Source organism: Ursus maritimus, unplaced genomic scaffold, assembly GCF_017311325.1.
Source record: "Ursus maritimus isolate PB19 unplaced genomic scaffold, ASM1731132v1 scaffold_17, whole genome shotgun sequence".
Lineage (NCBI taxonomy): Eukaryota > Metazoa > Chordata > Mammalia > Carnivora > Ursidae > Ursus > Ursus maritimus.
Genome location: NW_024424119.1, coordinates 25,892,647 through 25,916,077, shown reverse-complemented (window position 1 = coordinate 25,916,077; position 23,431 = coordinate 25,892,647). Strand labels below are relative to the sequence as shown.

Below are 23,431 nucleotides of genomic sequence, written 5' to 3'. Positions count from 1 at the left end.
AAAAAAAAAAAAAAAAAAAGAATGGGTACTAGGTGGCTGGGGCCAGAGCCACTGTCTTCCCAGCCTGCCACATGTTAAGGTGCCAGTCCTACTCCTGAAGAGTTTCAGAATTCTACCCCAAGAGGAAGCCAGCAGCAACAGCTCCAGGAATGGCCACAGACCACCGTCATTCAGCTAGACGTTCCTACAGTCTCCAACATAATTGGAGGTAACAATGGTTTGTTACCTTAATCAGGCTTATCATATGTGAAAAAAGGAAATCTGGTTACATATACTGAAGATCAATGAATCTAAAAAACAGAACACTTACCGCCTCTCAGGGCTAATGACACCTGTCATTAACTTCTCTGTTCCTGCTGAATTTACTGGCATTTTAACTGGGGTTTCTTTCAGGCACTGGTTTCTGGCTATTAGAGAAACAAGAAACACAAGCCGTATGCAGGTGACATATTATGGTTTCAAAACTTCTATCAATAACGCATACATCACTTATTCATTGACTCAGAAATACTGTAATCACTTGGCCAGTGCTGTTTAGGCTCTCATTACTTAAAGAAATGTTTCCGTGTGATTTATAATAAAAACAAAATCATTTTGCTTTTGCATGTGTGGCTCCTCTTTTCCTTCACTGCAAAACTGAGGCCATGCTTAAAATTATATTATAAATATTATATGACAAATTTAAATAGATCATATAAATACAGATTTTATGACTACTGATTTTCCTTTCTATAAATAAGTTGATCTGTATTTATACAAGGATCCAATTTATGCTTTTAAGTGAAATAGTATTGAGAGGTGTTAATTCAATTCCTAGTCCTACTCAATTCCTGTTAGGCAAAGAGAATAGTCCCTGTGAAATCTTGACAAAAGTTATTAAACAGCTGTGAGCTTTGGTTATTTTTATATTCCCTATTCTAGAATTTTGTGTTTGATTCCACTAGGGTGTTTGTATCCAGTTTGCGACAAATTCACAATAACAAATCTGGTTACCACTGATTAGTTAACTTTTTGTTCATGATTGAAAAATTACATACGCTTTAGAAGTAATAACACTTTATAATAAGTATATGATAACAAGTTTTTTAAAAAGACATTAGAAGTTTTGTTTTGTTTATGACTGTTCAGCACTATTTTGACTGGTTCCACAAGAATAAGAAAATAAGATCACTCACGGGCATCTCTGAAAATAGTTTTCATCTTTGTACACAAAGATTATCTACTACTATCCAAAGTTACTCTTTGACAAATTGTCACTAACTGGATTGTACAAGATTCAGAAAAGTGATTACTGCTAATATCAATAATGACTCAGAGTCAAAGTCAAATGTAAAGCACTAATGGAAGCTATCAATTGGAGCTTCAGCCACTAGCTTCGGTGGGTGGCTCTTACGTTTAAAGAAAAATAACCAGGGGCGCCTGGGTGGCTCCATCGGTTAAGTGTCTACCTTGGGCGCGGCTCATGATACCAGGGTCCTGGGATGAAGCCCCACACCCAGCTCCCTGCTCAGCGGGGAGTCTGCTTCTCCCTCTGTCCCTCCCCCTGCTCGTGCTCTCACTCTCTCTCTCAAATAAATAAATAAAAATTTTTTAAAGATCTTATTTATTTATTTGACAGAGAGAGACAGACAGCGAGAGAGGGAACACAAGCAGGGGGAGTGGGAGAGGAAGAAGCAGGCTCCCAGTGGAGGAGCCTGATGCAGGGCTCGATCACAGAATACCGGGATCACGCCCTGAGCCAAAGGCAGATGCTTAACGACTGAGCCACCCAGACACCCCTCAAATAAATAAATAAAATCTTTAAAAATAAAATAAAAACAGCCAATAATTCTTTTTGACTGACACAATCTTGTCTCCCTCCTCACAGGGACAAGATAAGCAAACTGATGACATTTTAACACTATAAATTCCAAATTATCCATATGTCAAAACCTTCAGAATTACATAGTAAGTTAAAACCAACTGCCCAGTTGGTTGGGCAGCCGACTTGATTTCGGCTCAGGTCATGATCTCGGAGTACTGGGATTGAGCCCCATGTCGGGTTCAGTGCTCAGCAGGGTCTACTGAGGATTATCTCTCTCCCTCTGCCCCTTCCCCCAACACATGCATGCATGCACGCGCACACACACACACACACACACACACACACGTGCGCACACGCACTCACTCTCTAAAAAATCAATCTTTAAAAAAATTTAAAGTTAAAACACACCCCCCCACACACACACAGTAACAGAAGGGATTATAAGCATCAGTCTTAAAAAAAAAAAAAAAAAAGCCCTCAATGAGCTAAAGTCCATCTTATCTCCCTACCCAACTCCCTGACTCACAAAGGATGTTGTAGCTATATCAACAAATAACAGAAAAGAAACAACCCCCGTAAGGAAAAAATGCAATAGCAGCCTCTACTAAGGTCCCACTATATCCAGATGTTATCTCACTGAACCCTCATAACAATCCCAGGCAGCCACAAATGCTTATCACACCAAACTAGCCTCACAATTCTGGGGAAAGTATTGTTTGAGTTGATGAAGGAGAGAATACCATTAACATAATAATAGAACTTGTAGGAAATATTCTGACAAAGTTTTTCATACTATCTTTATAAGAAATACAGCCCTGGAACTGGCTATCAGCCCCACTAGTAAACTGGAAGCACAATGGCAGGACATGATTTAGCAGTTCACATGGCAATGTTTCAGAATTTGGGTTCATGAGGCTCTTAACAAAAAACAAGAGTAGGTCAGGGGCTCCTAGGTAGCTCAGTAAATTAAGCCTCTGATTCTTGATTTTGGCCCAGGTCATGATCTCAGGGCCGTGAGATCGAACCCCACATTGGGCTCTGTGCTGAGGGTGGAGCCTGCTTGAGATTCTCTCTCTCCTTCTCCCTCTGCCTCTCCCCACTCACACATGCGCACCATCTCTCTCAAAAAACAAAACAAAGCAAAACAGTAGGTCACGACTGCTGGAAAAAAGGCCAAAAATGTTTAGGGGTCATTTTAAAAAGTGACATAGACTATATCATGGTAAATAAAACCCCTCAGGCTCTAATTTATTCACCCTTCATTCAACAAATATGGCCCTACCATACACCAGGCATTGGGCACCTACTATGTACCAGACAATAAACATGGCCCCTACTACATACTCTATCATGCTGCAGTGAACTTGGCAGACAGAATCTCTACTCTCACGACACTTACAGTCCAATCCTGAGGAGACCCAGTACGAACACTGGGCTCAGTGACTCTTAAGAGACACATTGACAAAATAGAATGTGCTCAAATGAGGCCAGCAAGAAAACACTGAGGTGTCATAAAGGAAACAGCTTACATAATTGGTGATGACTGAGCTGACGAGGAAACCAAGGGCAATGAGAAAGTTGTAATAACCGGATATAGATCTAGATATCTAGAAGGACATCACAGGTCTCTCCTGTCTGCTGGGATATGGGCAAGAGCAGAATCAGATACCAGAACTGGAGATCCACATGAGTAAGAAGAGCTCAGAAGAGACTTTAGCTTTAGCCATGGTAAGTGGGGGCAAAGGAGAAGGCAAAGTCTAAACCTGGACCTATGACCTTGGGCAAATCACTCCTCTGAGTCTCAGGTTCTTCAGCTGTGAAAAAGGCAGGTGGAAGAAATGAGCTCTAACTTGCCTTTTGGCTTTGACATTCTATGATGCTATAATTCAACTCTATATATATAAAAAAAAAGAAAAAATATCATTTAAGAAAAATTAGAAGTTGACTAAAATGCTTTCATTTCAACCAATGCAAATAACATATGATAAAAAAACAGAACTTCCTGAGAGCAATGCTAGTCATGTCTGACCTGTTATACGTTTATTTAGATGGTAAGAAAAATGGAATTTAAAGTATTTTACCATTGATTAGTCCCCATAGCAAATACCTTTTGAGGGTGTAGTGTAATGATTTGGTGTAGAGAGGATTTCTCTCTTATACTGGTTCTTATTAACTGGAGTCTTTGGCTCAGGAAATACAAAGCAGTCGTCATCCTTTACAGCAGATTTAGGCGTATATACATTCTCTTTGTTCTTTAATTTATTGGCAGATGCTCTGCATAACACTGGAGTTAATGATTTAGATTCCGGACCATTTGATTCTGTCCAATGCTTGGCAAACTGGAAAAAAAAAGTTCCTGGATAAAGCACACTGACGAAGAAAAGTCAATTTCTCTACAACATGCCTTAATCATTTGCAAATTACCTTGCACCATTTTTATTAAAATGAAATACTCTCGAAAGGATATTATTGGCAACATCAGGAAATTTGAAAATGTAATATTTAGTTCTCTTATTTTTTTTAAGATTTTATTTATTTATTTGAAAGGGAGAGCGAGAGAGAGAGAGCAGGAGCAGGGTGAAGGGCAGAGGGAGAAGCAGACTCCCCACTGAGCAGGGAGCCTGATGTGGGACTCCAACCCGGGACTCTGGGATCATGACTTGAGCCAAAGGCAGATGCTTAACCAACTGAGCCACCCAAGTGCCCCTCAGTTCTCTTCAGTACATGTAGATCACTTTAGTCTGTTCTACTGACACATCATTTCAACATGTTTCAGGTTAAATGTTAAATCAAACATACCCAGATCTCAGGCAATACTGAGAATGGCCACAAATAAATACCTAAGAATTGTTTCCCATGCCTAGATTGCCACGGTTTGTCTCTAATATGTAATTAGTCAATGATTAGAGCAGAAAAACTGTGTTAAAATACTCTAACAGAAATGTTGGACACAAAATATTTTTTAATGCTTTTGAATTTATGGTTGAGCTTGCCACAAAAGTAAGGAAAATCCTCAGAGTCCAAACTAAAAAGAGGCACGTGAATCCAGAGATGTAATGAAGGCTGAAACTGTCCGCTGATCTAAGGGCGTCTACCTACTGTCTCGGATAACTGACAGCGTGGGTTTTAACAGCCATGGAAGCATTAGAACTAGAACCGAAGCTCTCAAGAAAAGCCAGAAGGGGCTATAACTCAAATGAAAGGGTGAGTTAAATACAAATCTACCCTGGAAAGGAGTTTGGTGCAAAAATGTGTCTGTCCTGGCGTTGGCTCTAGAAAAGCAAACGTCTCCTTTAATAATCTGTAATTTCACAAAGGTTTGGGGACCAAATTCATACTACCTGCATGGTCTTACTTGCATTCAAGGAAAATATAATCCCTAGCTCTTAAAAAACTATTCCAGAGAATAAAAAAGGAACACATCCTAATTCATTTTGGAAGACTAATATAATCACAATACCAAAATCAGATAAGACTAATACAAAATGGGATGGAATGCAAGAAAAGGAGAAGAAAGCCTTTCACTCATTCTTCAACATTGTTCTATATTGTTTGAATGTTTTGCAGGATGAACGTATCCATGTATTACTTCTGCAATAATAAAATTAAAATTTTCAGAAGAAAAAAGTTACAGGCCAATTTCATTTAAGAACATAGAAGCAAAAATTCTAAACAAATTTTTGTAAACTAAACTCAGCAATGTATTAAAAAATAGTAAACTGGACTTATGTAAAGAATACGTAAAGACTGTTTTAACATCAAAAGTATTGATATAACATAAAACGACCACATTAACTAATGAAAGGAACAAAAACAGATGATTATCTCAGTAGGTTAATTTTATCTAATTTGTTTTCTGTAACAGAGATTCATGATTTTTAAACAAATCTTAGCAAACAGGTCTAAATGAAAAACATGTCTGAACATGAAAAATAAGAGGCGGGAGGTGCAGTGAAGAGAGAGGAAGAATGACAAGGAGGGGAGAAGGAGAAAAAGTTGAGGAGAGGGGGAAGGGGAAGGTTGTAAGAGGGAAAGAGAGACAGAACAAGCATCATATTTAATGATAAAAGCAGCATTTTTTTTTTATAATTGGGAGGAACACAGAGTGGCTGCTATATTGTTAGGCCTACTAAGTGTAGTAATAAAAGAGAGGATATTAAAGGCATAAGAATTAGAAAGGAAAAAACAAAACTGCCATCCATAGATGATACACTTTTCTACACAGAACACTCAAAAAATATACAGACAGGGGACCCTGGGTGGTTCAGTTGGTTAAGCCTCTGACTCCTGGTTTTGGGTCAGGTTGTGATCTCAGGGTTGTGAGATCAAGCCCTGCACTGGGCTCCCCACTCAGCACAAGTCTGCTTAAGATTCTCTTCCTCTGCCCCTCTTCCAACCTCCACCCCCAGCTCACACACTCTCTCTCAAAAACACAAACAAACAAACAAACATCAAAAGAATTTAAGAGTTTAGGAAAGTTGTTGAATATAAGATCAATACACAAAAATCAATTTCATATCTCTACACTAGTAACAGAAAATGTGATTTTTAAAAACCTACCATTCCCAATAGCAATAAAAAAATAAGAGTACTTAGGAATAAATCTAATAAAAAATATAGATCTTCCTGGGGAAATTTATAAAAATTCATTGAAAGTCATTATCTAAAGCCTAATAAATGAAGAGATGTACTGTGTTTATGGATAGGGGGATTTGAGGGTCCAGATTTCAATTTTTCCCAAGCTGAATCTTAAACTCAATGTAATTTCAATTTTTGAGTGTATGTGAAATTTGTCAAAATGATTCTAAAATGTATATGGAAATGCAAAGGGACAAGAATAGCCAAGACTCCCTAAAGAAGAATAAGATGGGAGGAAATTGGCCAACCAGATAGAAGAACAATTATAAAATTAATTAAGAAGTGTAGTATTGGTGAAAATAAACCAATAAAACAAAACATAGCCCATAAACAGACACACTCCTATAACGACTTGATATATGATCGAAGTACCACTGTAGATCTGGTGGTGAAAGAATGGACTTTTCAACAGTGGAGACATAACTTTGCACTCACCAGATTAGAAAATATTTAAATATTAAATATTAAAATATTAAATAGCTAAAAATATCAGGTATTAATAAATATGTGGAGCAATGGGAATACATGTCTGCTGGTTGAAGTATAATTAATACAACCACTTTGGGGGGAAAATTGGCTGTAAGGTTGAAGATACTCATTCCTCTCCTAAGTATATACATGGTAGGACTCTTGCACGTATGTAACGGGCCTTGCTGCGTACAAGAGTTGGCATAGCAGGTCCCGGCTGGAAGCTGGGAACTCGGCTTTTTAGGAAGTTCCCAACACTGTTGGGATAAGTCTGTTTGTACAGCTGGGGCACTGATCCCTGCTGTACCAGGCTGTACAGACTACAAGCAGTGTGATTTATGATGAACACCAGCTTTCCCTCTAGCAGTCTAGAGTTTCTGTGATTGTGGCTGATTACACCGACAAAGAGAGCCTGTGTAACCAGCCCCCAGTAAAAACTCTGGATTTAAGGCTCTAGTGTGATTCCCTGAGCAGAACCACGCACACCTACTCCTGTATTTCACTGCTATAGGAAGGAGTGGCCCCCTCACAGAGAGCGGAGGAATAACATTCACTGTATATCCAATAAGTTTAACAAATACCAAGTAAGATTAAAAAAAAAAAAGATTATCAAAAGGAAAAGAAAACAATTCAGTGCTTCTCTGAGTCAGGGGTACTATGGAGTTGACTGCAAAGAAGCATGAGAATTTGGGGGGGCAACGGAACTGTTCTTGATTTTGATGGTGGTTACATGGCTGTATGCATTTGTCAAAACACACAGAATTGTACACTAAAATGGTGAATAATTAACTACATGTAAGCTATACCTTGTTTTCAGAATGGGAGAGGGGAGGGGAAGGAAAAGGAGGGGAAGGAGGGGAAGGGAGGGAAGGAGATAAAAAAGACAAGAAAAGCGAAAAGAGGAGCAAGTAAAGTGCTCCAAAATGGAATCTTGGCTTTCTTCAACCTGGAAATAACTGGTTTCCCTTTCATTCATAGTCCAACAATCTCTCATTAAATGCTTTCAATGGCATAGGAATTCATTAAATTTGAAAGCACACACACAATATTACATATAACATGCAGCTACTACACACACTCACATTAAAGTCTAGATGTTTTTATCACTGAGACAACATACACTGCTTTAAACAGTAATACAAATAACTAACCTGTGGTGTCTGAGGAGTGGCCACACCTGCTGATGAACTGTCTCCACACCAGTCATGGTCTATCAATCCAGCCACATAGTTTTCATCACTTGTTGTCATATCTTCTAGACTCAGATTCTTTGACTATTGAAAAACAGAAGAACTTAGAGACAACACCATCATGATTCAATTTTTTTTTTTTTAAGATTTTATTTATTTATTTGACAGAGATAGAGACAGCCAGTGAGAGAGGGAACACAAGCAGGGGGAGTGGGAGAGGAAGAAGCAGGCTCATAGCAGAGGAGCCTGATGTGGGGCTCGATCCCATAACGCCAGGATCACGCCCTGAGCCGAAGGCAGACACCTAACCGCTGTGCCACCCAGGCGCCCCATGATTCAATTTTTAAAAGCGTATGCTTGAGGCACAGGGCGAGGCCCTGGAAGCAGAAACAAAGCAGAGATCGTATATTGAAGGAACTCACCATCCAGGACAGAAAATAAGCCAAAAAATGCTAATACAAATTATTACATAGGAGAATCTCTGACTCTCAAACAATGTGTCTTAGAATATTTTTACATTATATGCCACACTATTTAGATTACTATCAGATAATCACTATAACACCAGACAAATAACAAATAAAAAGCTCTGACAGGGCCCCCAGGTAGCTCTGTCGGTTAAGCATCCGACTCTTGATTTCGGCTCAGGTCCTGATCTCAGGATCCTGGGATCAAGACCTGAGTTGGGCTCTGTGCTCAGCAGGAGTCTGCTTCAGGATTCTCTCTCTCCCCCTTTCCTCTGCCCCTGCCCCCCCCCCAGATAAATAAATAAATCCTTTAAAAAAAAAAGGCTCTGACAAAGTAGAAAACAGAAGGGAAATGACTTTGAAATACAGGTTTCTTTGGGGCGCCTGGGTGGCTCAGATGGTTAAGTGTCTGCCTTCTGCTCAGGTCATGATCTTGGGGTCCTGGGATCAAGCCCCTTACTGGGCTCCCTGCTCGGCAGGGAGTCTGCTTCTCCCTCTCCCTCTGCCTCTACCCCCGCTTGTGTTCTCTCTGCCTTTCTCTTTCTCTCTCAAATGAATAAATACCATCTTTTAAAAAAAAGAAATATAGGTATCTTCATTGTAAGTACATGCAGAATATGTAGCAATTTCTCCAAGGAACAAACTAACTTCATGAAAGATCTCCTAGGAACAGGATATTTGGGGTCCTGTGCTAACAATACCACCAGTCATTTATCTTCCCTCATTCTTCCCCCTCTACAAACTAAGGGCACACTAGACACACCCTAAATCCTAAGACTATGGAGTATAATCGGATTTTTTATTTCTCCCTCCTTCCCTTCCCCTCAACATCGAGTTAAGCTGTCCAGACAGTTTTGCCTGAATTCCTCTTACCTCATCATTTACTTTCCAGTCCCACTGCTATCGCTCTAATTCATGGACACATCTCAGACCTGAACTATTCAAACAGATGCTATGGTCTGTGCCACCAATGCTTCCACCCTCTCAGCCAGAAATGACAGCGTTCTCCAATTATCATGAACTAGAACTAGCTACATGGAGTGCTAGGTGGAGAAAAATACTAAAGCTAAATCTAGCTTCAGTGGGGAAAAGAACAGTGTTGTGTGAATAATGGCTGTCACAGGCACTGCAGAAGGGAGTAACAGCACATACATCCCTAACTGAACAAGTCTGGATACATTTTTCTAAATTATAGTCATGTCAGTGACTTATCCTATCTTGTTCAAAAATCAATGGCTCCCATTACCTATAGCATAAAGTCTAACCCTTCTGACATGGCATTTCAAGGTTCTCTACAATCTAGATCTCGCCTACCCTTCTACCTCACTTCCTCCTTCTCTTCCTCTCACTTTTCCCCTACTTGACCTCTCCATCTTAACCAAAGTCTGGTGACCCAAAAGCACATTTAGGTGCCTGAGATTTTGCTAATTTATTTATCCTTCCCTGAATACTGTGTTCCTTCTTTTCCATTTTTTCTAGACTTGACTGTATATCCAGTTTGGGTCACCTACAGTGATCACTCCCTTCCTAAAGCCACTAGAGCACACCTCTAGCCCCTTATTGGCATCCATCATCGATTACTCCAGTGTAGTGTTATCTTTATGTCTTGCCTCAACTTAACTGTTATAGACCAAGCATAGGCCTGAAAATGCTAATGATATGTTGATGATATAGCCTTTTGTGATTCTTGGATCAGACTATATTATTGTTTCCTCTGAAAATGTCATCCATTGATTAATAGTTCAGGATTACCTACTTGCTTATAACACCCCAGAGAAAAAGGGGGATTCTCTTAAGGGGGAGAATAGTACAAAGGAACCTTGTTTCAAGTTTCAATGATTTACATAAAATCAGAGAACAACCCAAAATTTGATTTCTGCTCCATTTTTTGGTCACTAAAATGTCTACCTATCATAAAAATTGATTAAATAACATAAATGCCTAAATAATTACATGACCAGGGTCAATGCTCATTAGTTGAAAGAGAAGAGTAAGTATCTTCCCAGATCTTTTCCATTTGAATACTTCATAATTGTTATAAGCAGAGGAATTGAGATTGGGCCAATCCAGATGTAAGAAAATTCAATGGCTTAGGAAAATGTCTCAGGTCTGTTAACTAAGGTGTCATAAATATAAAAATTTAGCCGAAGCTTATTTTAAAAGTTTATTGTAATTTAATATACATAATTTATATATAATCCACTTATAGTACAGACTAAACTAATTCCTTTCTGAAACTACCTTGATCAGAAACAGAGTTCATGGTTTTGTGTCCTCCTGGACCTAAAGGTATTCACTTCAATCTGAGAGTTTAAAGGGGCTGGTAATGTGGGCAGGATGAGTGACAGGACGACTCATAAAGTCCAAAGGTAAAAGATCTGTCTGGATATGGGGTATTCACCAATGCAATAAAACTATCCAAGAACAGACTAGAAAACCAACCCAGGAATGACATTATCTCACTTCAGAGATTCCTTTACATAACAGCCACTTTTAGTGCTTAGTTAGGTCAAAACATCAACTAGGGAGGGAAGAAGGGACTGGCAGGGCCTGGGAAGAACACAAGATCCCCTATACCTGCAGCACATGATTGACAAGTGCCAAAAAGAGAGATCTACATGAAGCAGTAAAGGAATTCAGGGGGGTCAGAGGGAGATTCAACACAAGATCAGAAAAGGTGGCTTTTTTTTTTTTCCCCAACAGAGTTCTGAGACCTAAAGATATAAAATCACCTCACCTACACAGTCATTTGGGCTATACTGGATTCTGTAAAGAGAACGAACTACCTCTCTCTGAGAGTAACAGAAGTACAATTTCCTACTGCAAGAATAACTTAAATTGCAACCTAAATTAATTGAAGGGAAGACTTATTATATTACAAAGTTCCACACCCAGCCAGCAAAGGATCTGGAAGGCAGAATTTTAGATAACAAAGCATCAGACAGAAGATAGAGACTAATGCGAACTCTTAGGAATGACACGGTGCTTCCAAAAATGTAAAGCTTCTCCGCCATTCTAAATGCTCATGACAAAGAAAAGGAGACAAAGAAGGAAAAAACAGAAGAAAATTATATGGTTACAACAAACTCATACAAGGAATTTGAGTTACATGAGCTATAACTACTGCTCAAAACAAACCTAAACAATCAACATAAATGAGTATCAAAATATTCATTAAAATATCTCATGTCATATAAAGTATATCCTCTTTCAGAAATCTTAGTCCCAACAATGTTTAAAATTTTTATCCACAACCCAATAATATGGTTATCTCTTAAAAGCACTTGCTTATACACGAATTATATAAATTAAGCATTCTAAAAAAGACTGGAAAGACACAAATAAAACCTATACGTGGTAGGTTCATAGATAAATTCTATTTTCCTTGGCTTATCTGTGGCTGAAAATTTTCCTGCAACAATTAGAAATTACTTTTATGAAAAACAGAGGGGAGGAGAGGATTATTTCAATGCCATGTTAACATTTAAATTTTTTTTTTTTTTAAAGATTTTATTTATTCCACAGAGTTAGAGACAGCCAGTGAGAGAGGGAACACAAGCAGGGGGAGTGGAAGAGGAAGAAGCAGGCTCATAGCGGAGGAGCCCGATGTGGGGCTCGATCCCCTAACGCCGGGATCACGCCCTGAGCCGAAGGCAGACACTCAACCGCTGTGCCACCCAGGCGCCCCAACATTTAAATTTTGAGTTCAAGTTCAGAATTCCCATTTTCCAAAAATATTTATTTAACTATTTATTTTTATTTTATTCTTCCCCCCCACCAAAAATATTTATTTATTTATTTTTTTTTTTTTTTAAAAGATTTTATTTATTTATTCGACAGAGACAGAGACAGCCAGCGAGAGAGGGAACACAAGCAGGGGGAGTGGGAGAGGAAGAAGCAGGCTCATAGCGGAGGAGCCTGATGCGGGGCTCAATCCCACAACGCCGGGACCACGCCCTGAGCTGAAGGCAGATGCCCAACCGCTGTGCCACCCAGGCGCCCCTCTCACCAAAAATATTTAAATCATAAAATGTCTTGCCTCTGCTTCCTTGACACCAGTGGTGTATCCACTCATGAATGGAGCAGGCACAATGCAAGAGCAGTAGGTGTTTAGGAGCGCATGGGTGGCTCAGTCCGTTAAGCGTATGACACTTGGTTTCAGCTCAGGTAATCATCTCAAGAGTCGTGAGACTGAGCCCTGAGTTGGGCTCCATGCTCAGTGGGGAGTCTGCTTGAAGATTCTCTCCCTCTGCCCCTCCCCCCACACGCACGTGCTCTTTCTCTCTCTAAATATAATAAATTAATTTAAAAAAAGATTCTCTCTCCCCTCTGCCCCCCCTTTAAAAAAAAAAGAGCAACAGGTGTTCATACAAAAAGTTCTAACATTTCTCTCCCTCCGCCTGCCACTACCCCTGCTTGGGCTCTCTCTCTGTCAAATAAATAAATAAAATCTTTAAAAAAAAAAAGGTTCTAACATTTACCTTAATGTTTGTGACTGGGGTATTGGCTAGTCCACAGGAAAAAGAAGGAAGCCTTAAACGAACTGGTTTCCCCCGAGCCTTCTTGGCTAGAAGCAGAAGATAGGTAGCGGTGAGGTGATCATACTGCCACTGGAAAAAAGAAAATCAAGTTGTTTAGAAGACTGAAGTTATTTTTAGAAATAATGTTTTATTTTACATTATTTTTTTTCCATTCAGAAAAAAAGCAATCCCCTGTACCAACTCTCTCTCTTTCTCTCACACATAGTTTCAACTCCTCAGAGGGAACCACTTCTAAATACTTTTAGCTATTTCTTCTATGTTTCTATGTTGCTTATACAGCTTTAAATTTTTTTTTCAGCTTCAGATATTATCTACGAATTTCCTAGTGTGGAAAATAAGGATTTAGCTCTACTACAACTCCTTCCTGCCCCATAGATTCTTCCTCCTTGCATTCCCCTATTATAATTTTATCACAATTTTTAGTTAAATCGATATTTACACTATCATGATTATGTAAATTAGTATTTACAACTGAGTAGGGATAATGTTCAAAATATTTCATTGGTACCCTGACTTTATGCAATTAGAACAGAGGCTGAGAGGTGAGTAGGGTCCTGGGGCACCCCTGCCATGACAATTATTAACCTTATAATCACTGAGTCTCAAGGAAGACTGGAGGGAGGTGCCCAGGGGACCTAAGGGAGGTAACAGACAATGGGGAGGGCACTCAGAGTAGGAATTCTTCAGTGAGTAGATAAATATTCTAATATCTTAACAACCAGAATGGGATTGCACCTAAACCACGTGGGGTACTACCCTTGCATTTCCTTCTTTTGTATCTTGGTTTTTCCTGAAGTTAAAAATTAAAAAGAGGCAGTTACTTGTCTTACTAATCCAGTTCCACACTCCCCAGCACTCTACACCTCCCCTCAGCACGTCCACATACACAGGCTAATCTGTTCCCTCCTCCATGGCCCTTTTTGGAGACATGCCACCTGATGTCTGCATTCCATGCTCCACTCTGGACTAGCTTCTTTCTCAACCTGCAACTCAACTGTCAGTCTAGGGATTCCCTTCACCTCTATTATTTTTTTTTAATTTTTTAAAGATTTTATTTATTTATTTGACACAGGGAGAGAGAGAGCGTGCACATGAGCAGGGGGAGGGGCAGAGGGAAAAAAGAGAAGCAGGGTCTCTGCCAAGCAGGGAGCCCAATGTGGGGCTTGATCCCAGGACCCTGGGATCATGACCTGAGCTGAAGGTAGACACTTAACCGACTGAACCACCCAGGCACCCCCCTTCACCTCTATTCTACAATGTATCCTCAGTTTCCCAGATCTTAAATATTCCTCTTTCTTGGTTACTTTCTTGTTTTGGTGGAATATATCCTCCAGCAACTTCCTGAGGGTGGATGAATGGGAGGTAAATTTTGTGAGATCCTGCATGTCTGATAAATGACTGCATTCCATCCTCACACTTGATTCTGGGTGGGCTGAGTACAGAATTCTAGGATGACAATACTTTCCATAGTTTCAAAAACATTGTTTCATGGTCTTCTCACTTCTAGTACAGCTACTGAAAAATTCAAAGTCTTTCTGACTCCAAGCTCTTCTTTATGATCTTTTAGGGGCTTTTTTTTCTCCAGAAACTTTTTGGGTATTCTCTTTCCCCCAGTTTTCTGAAATTTCACTTTGTGTAGATCTATTTTCATCCATATTTCCAAACCCTGGCTAAGTCCCTCCATTCTTAAAAACTCAGTTCTACTAACTTAGAAACCATCAGTTCCGGAATATTTCTTCTTGTATTATTTCTTTGATGCTTTCTTCCCTTTTTTCTTCTGTTTTATCTGCCTGCAACTTCTATTATTTGTATGTTGGACCTTCCTCACCCATTCTCTTCTATCTGTGCATCTCTTTGTCCTTAGATTCTACTTTTGAGAGATTTTCCTTTAATTTTACTTTCAATCATTTCTACTAAGCTTTTCATTTCTGTGGTCATATCTTAAATTTTCAAGAGCTATCTCTTGAAATATTCCTTTTTAGCTATCTTATTCCTATTGCAAAAAAAGAAACAGCTTCTCTTAACTCTGAGAATATTAATTACCATTTCTAGCCATTTTCTTCCACTCCTGCATTATCTTTTATTTCTCAGTATCTTTACTTTTCTTTCTTCTCTCCCCCGCCCCATCACAACCCCCACCATTTGTTTTCATCTCTAATTTTCACGTTAGAGGCTTTCCTCAAATGTCTGGTAATCTTTGGCTGCCTGTCTCTATTTAAAAAAGAATTATCTAGCACAGCTAATTCAAGACCATGTAGTTCGAGGCTGCTCATCGCCTTGGGAGCTTCTCTCTATGGTAAACAGACAAGAATCTGAACCCCCAATCATTGGTATAGTAGGTCTTCTCTCTTGGCTTTTCCCTAGAATCGAATCTTCCAACATTTTCCCCACCCCCACTGCAAACAGGATAAAGTCCCAGTTCCAGCATTCTCACAGTTGAATAGGGAAGGTGGTTAGGGATAGTGGTTCACTATGAATATGAAGACTGCATGTGTCCATGCGTCCATTCAGAATGGCTCATCACCCCTACCCAAGCTGCGTATGGTACACGAGTGCCTCTTGTTCAATGTCTCCCATCTCCTGCTGGGGTAAGGGAGAGGTGGCTATCATGCAGCACAAGGTAGAGAAAGGACCTGGGGTCCAACTGCTTCTAGTACAGACTTTCAACCAATCTTCCTGTTTTCCACCCTACTTACTTCCCTAACTTCAGAGGTTCCTAGTACCTCTGATTCCTAAGCCTTTCCAGAGCCCAGGGCTCTAATCAGTTTGCTTATTTTCTTTTCCCACTGCAGGCACTTAGCTTTCAGCTTAAAATGCTATGTCAGATGCCACTTATGTATTTTATAACTCCCCAAATTTTATTGACATTACTTTTTGTTTCCTCTTTTATTCTCAACATCCTTGTGAATTTTTTATTTTTATCGCTTTATTATCATTTTAGTGAGGTTTTAGGGAAGTGTTGGATGTAAACATATCTGTTCAATCCACTGTGTATAACTGAAAGTTTCTAAGTAATGGACTCATAAGACTGGGTGACTCTCTACCCTACAAGAGTGTTAAATTTTAATAATACTGAATAATATTTAATGCATGTATCTCCCCACAAGGCACATGATCCAAAGAGGCCTACTACCAAAAAAGTATAAATAAAAACTGTTTTTATTAATAAATTTTATCAGTTAATATTTTAGTTGACCACTATCATCATGTACGCTTTGAAATCTATATAATAGACTATCAATTCAGTGGAAAAAGTGTAAAACACTGTGATAAACTATCACAGAATGTTGCTTTTAATCCAGACAGGATGGGTTGGAAGGAAGGACAGAAAAAGTTTCATAGAGAAGGTACTATGGGAACTGGGTAAAAACTATGCAGTCACAATCACTCTCCAGTATGACAGTCCTACTTTTTTGAAAGAGATGCCATAAATTGATTAGAGACAATGGCTTAGAAACAAGTTGCCACTTGCTTATCAACAACAGTATCACACAATCCAGGCATTGTAAATAATACCTGGACAGTTTTAGATGGAGTCTCCTAAACCTGCCTAGGAGTTTTACAACCCTAAGCCCTCTTTATCTCTAAGCAAAAAGGATCCTTTTAATAACTTTTTTTGCCATAGCCATTGCACATTACTCATTACAATTAGATACACGGGGGAGATGTGTGTTCAATAACGGATGAATCGGCACATTAGTTACGCTTCCAGGTGACGTTAGTCCACAAGTCTAACACAACCCATGTCTCCCTTATCTTTTAAGCAGCTCCCTATTTTGAAAGTCAAATATCTGAAAGTAAAGCAATAGGTTTACCTATCATAAAGAAGGTTCCATTTCTTAAAAAAAAAAAAAATTTTTTTTTTTTTAAATCCCCAGTTATTGTTCACACAGGCTACATGTTAAAGAACTGCCTGGGCACCTGGGCTGAGGGCAGGCAGTTACCAGTACAGAGTATTTGAGATATTGAGGAATGGCTCACTATCCTTCCCCTGACCTTGGTCATAAGGCCCTCAATCTTTAAACTTCTGCCACCAGAATACAGGGGGATTTGCACTGCAGGGGTGGGGGAAGGGATTGGTCTGAATAGGTTCTCATATGCATGTGTAACCCTCAGTGAAGTCCCCCTACCAGATGACTGGCTGCTCCCACAATTCACAGCCACTCACAGCCGGAAGAACAGGGGGAAAGTAAGGAAAGCAATCAGGCGGAAGGAAGCTCTAGCACCACTACTGGGAGTCTCAAGAGGGCTACGATGAGATAGCTTGAAATCATAACACATATGAAACTGTAACTTCTGCATATAAAAAAGTGTAGAGTGCTCACATATAGGGGCACCTGGGTGGCTCAGTCAGTTAAGTGTCTGACTTTGGCCCAGGTCATGATCTCAGGGTCCTGGGATCCAGCCCTGCATCTGGCCCCGCGTCAGGCTCCGCACTCAGCAGGAGTCTGCTTCTCCCTGTCCCTCTGCCCCTACCCCCACTCGTGCTCTTTCTCTCAAATAAATAATTTTTTTTTTAAAGTGCTCATGTATAATATATAAATGGGAATTCTAGGAGTTAAATATTTGAGAATAATGTTGTTTCTCTCTCTGCACAAAGATCAGCAGCATCGTACCAGCATAGATCTCACTAAACTGATCTCTCCCTGTCCCGTCTAACTAGCCCCCAAAATAAAGGCAAAGCTCCCAAAGTGCCAGAAAAAGTGTAGCAGACCACAGATGACCTCAAATCTGGGTCCCCTGAGGCTATTTAAACTGGAAAGTACTTAGGACCAATGTGAATTCTCTGAGAACTCCTAAACCAAGATTTCTCAACCTCAACACTACTCACCTTTGGCCTAGATAATTCTTTCTTGTGAAAGGCTGTTCTGTGCATTCTGGGATATTTAGCAGAATCCTGGCCTCTAACCACTAGATTCCATCAGCACATATACACATCCCAGTTGTGACAACCAAAAATGTCCTGAGAGGCAAAGCCACTCCCAGCTGAAAACCACGGACTTAGACCAATGCTTCTCAAGCTTTAATGTACATATGAATCACTTAGGGATTTTACTAAGATGCAGATTTCAATTCAGTAGGTCTGAAGTGGGGCCTAAGAGTCTGCATTTCTGACAAGCACCAAGTGATACTAATGCTGCTGGTCAGAACATACTCTGAATAGCAACGATTTAGAGGAGTACTTCTCAACTCCTGATTTAGAGGAGTACTTCTCAACTCCTGGCTGCATACTACAACCATTTGGGAAGCTTTTAAAAATTCTGATGTTTAGGCCACACAACAAACCAATTAGATCATAATCTCTGGAGGTGGGACCTAGGCATTGGGATTAGTTTCAAGTACCCATGGGACTCTAGTGTTCAGATAAGGTTGACAATCTCTGTATCCTACTCATCCCTAGGACTGCAAAATAAGTATAAACAGGCATTTAAGAATGAGGGAAGAGTACAAAAGAAGAAAAACTATTACTTTCTCCACAACATTCTTGATGTCGCTCATGTCTAGCTTTTAGAATCACTGAGATCTTTAGAGAGATTAACACCAGAAAACAATTTCTATCATGCTTCATTATTTACTTTTTCTGTATCAGAAGTAAACAATTCCTACTTCCATTTCACTTTGTTTGAAAACTGTATGTAAAGATCACATAAAAGATACTATTTAAAGAAATTTTTTTCAATAGTTCTTGAAATTCTAAATTTTTTTCAATAATTCTTGAAACTCCAATGTGGGGCTCAAACTCATGACCTCAAGATCAAGACCTGAGCTGAGGGGCACCTGGGTGGCGCAGTCGTTAAGCGTCTGCCTTCGGCTCGGGGCGTGATCCCGGAGTTCTGGGATCGAGTCCCACATCAGGCTCCGCTGCTGGGAGCCTGCTTCTTCCTCTCCCACTCCCCCTGCTTGTGTTCCCTCTCTCGCTGGCTGTCTCTATCTCTGTCGAATAAATAAATAAAATCTTAAAAAAAAAAAAAGACCTGAGCTGAGAACAAGAGCCGGATGCCCAACCAAGCCATCCAGGTGCCCCACTAAGTATACTACCTTAAAGATTCAGATTTTAAGTCTGTGGATCTCACACCAAACTTTTTCTCAATAAAAGGACAGGATGTCTGGGACTAGCTTTGAAATATCCTACTTAGAAAGGGCAGATGGGAGAGGGTGCTGGGATACAGATAAAACTGGCAAAGTGTCATTAACTGCTGAAACTGGATGATGAGTACATGAAGATCACTGTTAAACCATTCTACTTTTGTAAGGGTTTAAAAACTTGTAAAATAAAAATTTTAAAAGAAATCTTATTTATCTGAAATATGGTCTTCTATTAAAGATTGTCCTAAAGAAAAAGTTGTATTTTTTTTTCTAAAGTTACTTCAATGGAAACTTCAAATTTTCATTATAAAAGACCTTACAACGATTCCCAATTCTTGCCATTCCTTTAAAGACATTATCTGGGGTGTCTGGGTGGTTCAGTTGGTTAAGCATCTGCCTTCAGCTCGGGTCATGATCTTGGGGTCCTGGGCTCTAGCCCTGTGTTGAGCTCCCTGCTCAGTGGGGAGTCTGCTTCTCCCTCCCTCTTTGTCTCTCCCCGCCCCCATTCATACTCTCTCTCTCTCTCACAAATAAATCTTTTTTAAAAAATAAAATAAAATAAAAGCATTATTCATGAAAAACTAAATTATCATTCTGTTTTCCAGATACATTCCAGAACCTTTGCTTATTATGTCATTCAAAGAAATCCTTTATATCTCCTCACTGAAAAGAACTGTGGCTTAGCAAAGCTTTGTTAGTTAAAAAAAATTTGCTTACAGCCATTACCCTGCAAAATAGAAAAGAGAAAAAACACAAATCGAAGATGATCAAAGACACAGTACTGAACCAGGAGCAAAGTTAGACACAATCCCTGTCTAGAAGGTTAGATTATACTCAGAGTCAGCTGTGAGTGCCTCCATCTCTAGGAAAAAATCTAGAGATTAAGTATCTGAAAAAGCTAAAAGAATCCAACACAGAAATCATGATAATGATTTCCTGGTATTTGATTCATAAGTTTAGGGATGATGTGATGCTACAGGGTTGCTTTTAGGTAAGAAGAAAAGTGCTTTGTATTTACTTATTCCTATAGCAGAATCACAGTCCATGTTAGAGAATTTCAAGGAGTAAAATCAGAACTCTGTCAATTCTCTGTGGACTAGTTTCTTCTGTTTCTTCATTTTTTCCCCCACTATAATTTCTTTAATCAATGTCATTTTTAAGAGGATATCCAGCAGATATGAGAAAAGAATTGAGTGAATATCATACATAAATATAATATGTACGCTGATGATAAAATCATAGGTCTGAAAAATGCTATACTATTTTAATGTATTTTATCAGTACATTTATTATATCAATAAAGAACAATAAAACAAAATATTATTCTCAAATTCATGTTGTATTTCTTACCAATGAAATTAAATCCTCCATTGTTTGCCGATTATTTCTGTGATGTACAGAAAGTTCTGTTACACAATCTTCATCAAGGTGAATAGGCTACAAAAAAATATTATAAACTTCATTAACAAAAAATTACAAATATATTGTTTTCAAATCTTAAAGTTAGCATAATTACTTTGTAAAATCAATACCAGCCTGTAAAAACATGAGTTCGTCAAATTCTTAAGTAGGAAAAAACATTCTCCATAATTTTTGAAGCTATCACCAGGTGACAATAAGCAGTTCAAGAAGAGGAGCTCTTGCCTAGCCCTTCACACCCCATCATCATCTGATTAATTGTTAAAATTATGTTATGTAGCCAAGACACTCTGTCCTCCTTCCCCACTGTAAGACCTGCATGGCATTTTCATCAAGGAACAGTTATCTAGGCACTAGCATCAGTAGCTGTACAGCAGGCTGGTAAAGAGTGGCTCAGACTTGTAGCACAGTGCACCTCAAGCTACATTTGGGTTTAGCACCAATCCGAGGAGCCCTCATGATGCTGAGGGTACTAGCAAAGTACAATTTTAAAAAGTGAGATAGCTTCTATACAAGTTTTATTTTGCTTAAGGAGAGTAATTATTCAAGTATTCAGATCCATGCATGAGGGGCCAGAAATAGGTTCTGAGAACCAAATACGAATCATTGAGAACCAAAAGGCGGAAGGGGCCTAGCCTGGACCTGGAACAGGAGTTCAGAAGATGACAGTGGAAGAGACTCATAAGGAATGTAATTTTAAAGTCGTCTTTGCCGGGGCGCCTGGGTGGCTCAGTCGTTAAGCGTCTGCCCTCAGCTCAGGGCATAATCCCAGGGTCCTGGGATCGAGCCCCCCGCATTGGGCTCACTGCTCCGCTGGGAGCCTGCTTCTTCCTTTCCCACTTCCCCTGCTTCTGTTCCCTTGCTCGCTGGCTGTCTCTGTCAAATAAATAAATAAAATCTTTAAAAAAATTTAAAAAATAATTAAAAAATAAATAAAGTCATCTTTGCCATGATGAATTCTCTTCACAACAACCCCAATAAGTGATCTTTCATGTCTGCCCTAAGTCCTCCTTTCCCGAGAACACAACAGCTGGGATGGCTAGTTCTCCCACCTGTCCCCTTAAGGTCTGTCTGCCTACAATCTCCATTCAGGGTCAGTACAATCTGACAGCTAACAGGCTTTGGAATTAGGAAGACCTTGGTTTGAATTGTGAAATCACTGAATAACTGTATGACCTTGAGTAGGTTATTATACGTCTCGGAGCCTCAGTTCCATCATCAGTAAAACAGAAATAGAACCTGCCTTGCAATACATGTAACATATGTGGAGAGCCTAGTACAACATCTAAACAGAGTAGCCCCTCAAAAAATGGTTAACTCTTTTTATTAACAGTCATAATTTTACTTCTTCCTGGGTGTAAGAGTTTTTCAGGAATTTGAATATTCCTATTATAGACAACCTGTCCTCTCCAAGTTTTCTCTTTTCCAGTTCCTTTAACCACCATTTCAATGACTACTGCCCCTTACCATTCTGGCCTTTTCTTTAGATCACACACTCTAGGTTGTCACTGGTCCTCAGTGTGAAGTGTTCAGAACCAAACATAATATGCCAGGAGAGGTCTGCCCCACAAAACAGAGCAATATCTTGAATCTCTCCTTGTTCTGGACACCATATTTGTAATAATAGATTGAAGAGAAAGTCATGCTGCCATCATGAAAATAGAGGAACACTAGAAACAACAACCTGCATCACTGGCTGGTATGAGCACAACCTCAAGGGTTACGGAGAATGTGGAGACCACAGAGGCTTATACTAATGGTACTGTATAAAAGTCCAAAATGCTAAGATAAGTTTTCACTGTGTTGCTTTGACCTTAGCAGTTCCCCCTACTGTAGATTCCCTCTTTAGGAAGGTCCCAACCCCAGAAGCTCAGACACTTTACCACCAGTTGGGCATCTTCTTTGACACCAGTTGATAACCACTGCTCAAGTGAGAAGATTTCTGGGGTTCCCTCTATAATCTTAATGTTACTCTCCTAAAAACAGGGGCACTTGGGTGGCTCAGTCGGTTAAGTGTCCAACTCTTGATTTAGGTTCAGGTCATGATCTCAGGGTCACGAGATTGAACCCCGCATCAGGCTCCGCACTTGTAGAGCCTGCTTAAGATTCTCACTCTCCCTCTCCCGCTGCCCTTTCCCCTGACCTGCTCTCTCTTGCTCTCTTTCACACAAAAAAAGTAACTCTCCTAAAAACAAACCAAAAAAAGCCCTTTCTCTCTCTCCCTAGCCTTCTGCTTTGTACCTTTACCACAAGGTGTGTGTGGGAAAGGAGGGAAGGGTAGGAAAACGATGCTGGCTTCTTTGCTAGACTCCTGAACTGGAGACGATAAAGAGTGGGGTGGACAAGACACCAAAGTCTGAAATGTATGGCTTATCTTAAGCTGAGTTTTCCAAATAGACTCAATACTTCAAGTACAGAGGTCCCAGACTTACAACGGTTCAACTTACAATATTTCAACTTTACCACGGTGCAAAAGTGATACACATTCAGTAAAAATCATACTACAAATCTTGAATTTTGATCTTTTCCCAGGCTAACGATATAAAGTATAATACTCTCCTGTGATGCTGGGCAGGGCAACAAGCTGCAGCTCCCAGTCAGTCACGTGATCATGAGAATAAAGAGCCAATACACTTAAAATCATTCTGTACCCATACGATCATTCTGTTTTTCACTTTCAGGACAATAATCAAGAAGTTACATGAGATATTCAATACTTTATTATAAAATAGGCTTTGTGTGAGATGATTTTGCCCAACTGTAGGCTCATGTAAGTGTTCTGAGCATGCTTAAGGGAGGCCAGGCTAAGCTATGCCG

The 23,431-nt window shown here is 39.6% G+C and overlaps 1 protein-coding gene across 1 annotated transcript in view; it reads right to left on the bottom strand.

The window, feature by feature from the left end:
• The window catches only part of MELK (maternal embryonic leucine zipper kinase), a 75,724-nt gene that overhangs the window by 11,237 nt on the left and 41,056 nt on the right, over positions 1–23,431 (bottom strand). The window contains exons 10-14 of the mRNA XM_008707829.2: positions 20,546–20,632; positions 13,049–13,177; positions 8,062–8,184; positions 3,912–4,143; positions 311–407 (exon numbers count right to left, since the gene is read on the bottom strand). Coding sequence (XP_008706051.2) covers positions 311–407; positions 3,912–4,143; positions 8,062–8,184; positions 13,049–13,177; positions 20,546–20,632 — 668 coding nt within the window. The remainder of the gene's footprint in view (positions 1–310; positions 408–3,911; positions 4,144–8,061; positions 8,185–13,048; positions 13,178–20,545; positions 20,633–23,431) is intronic.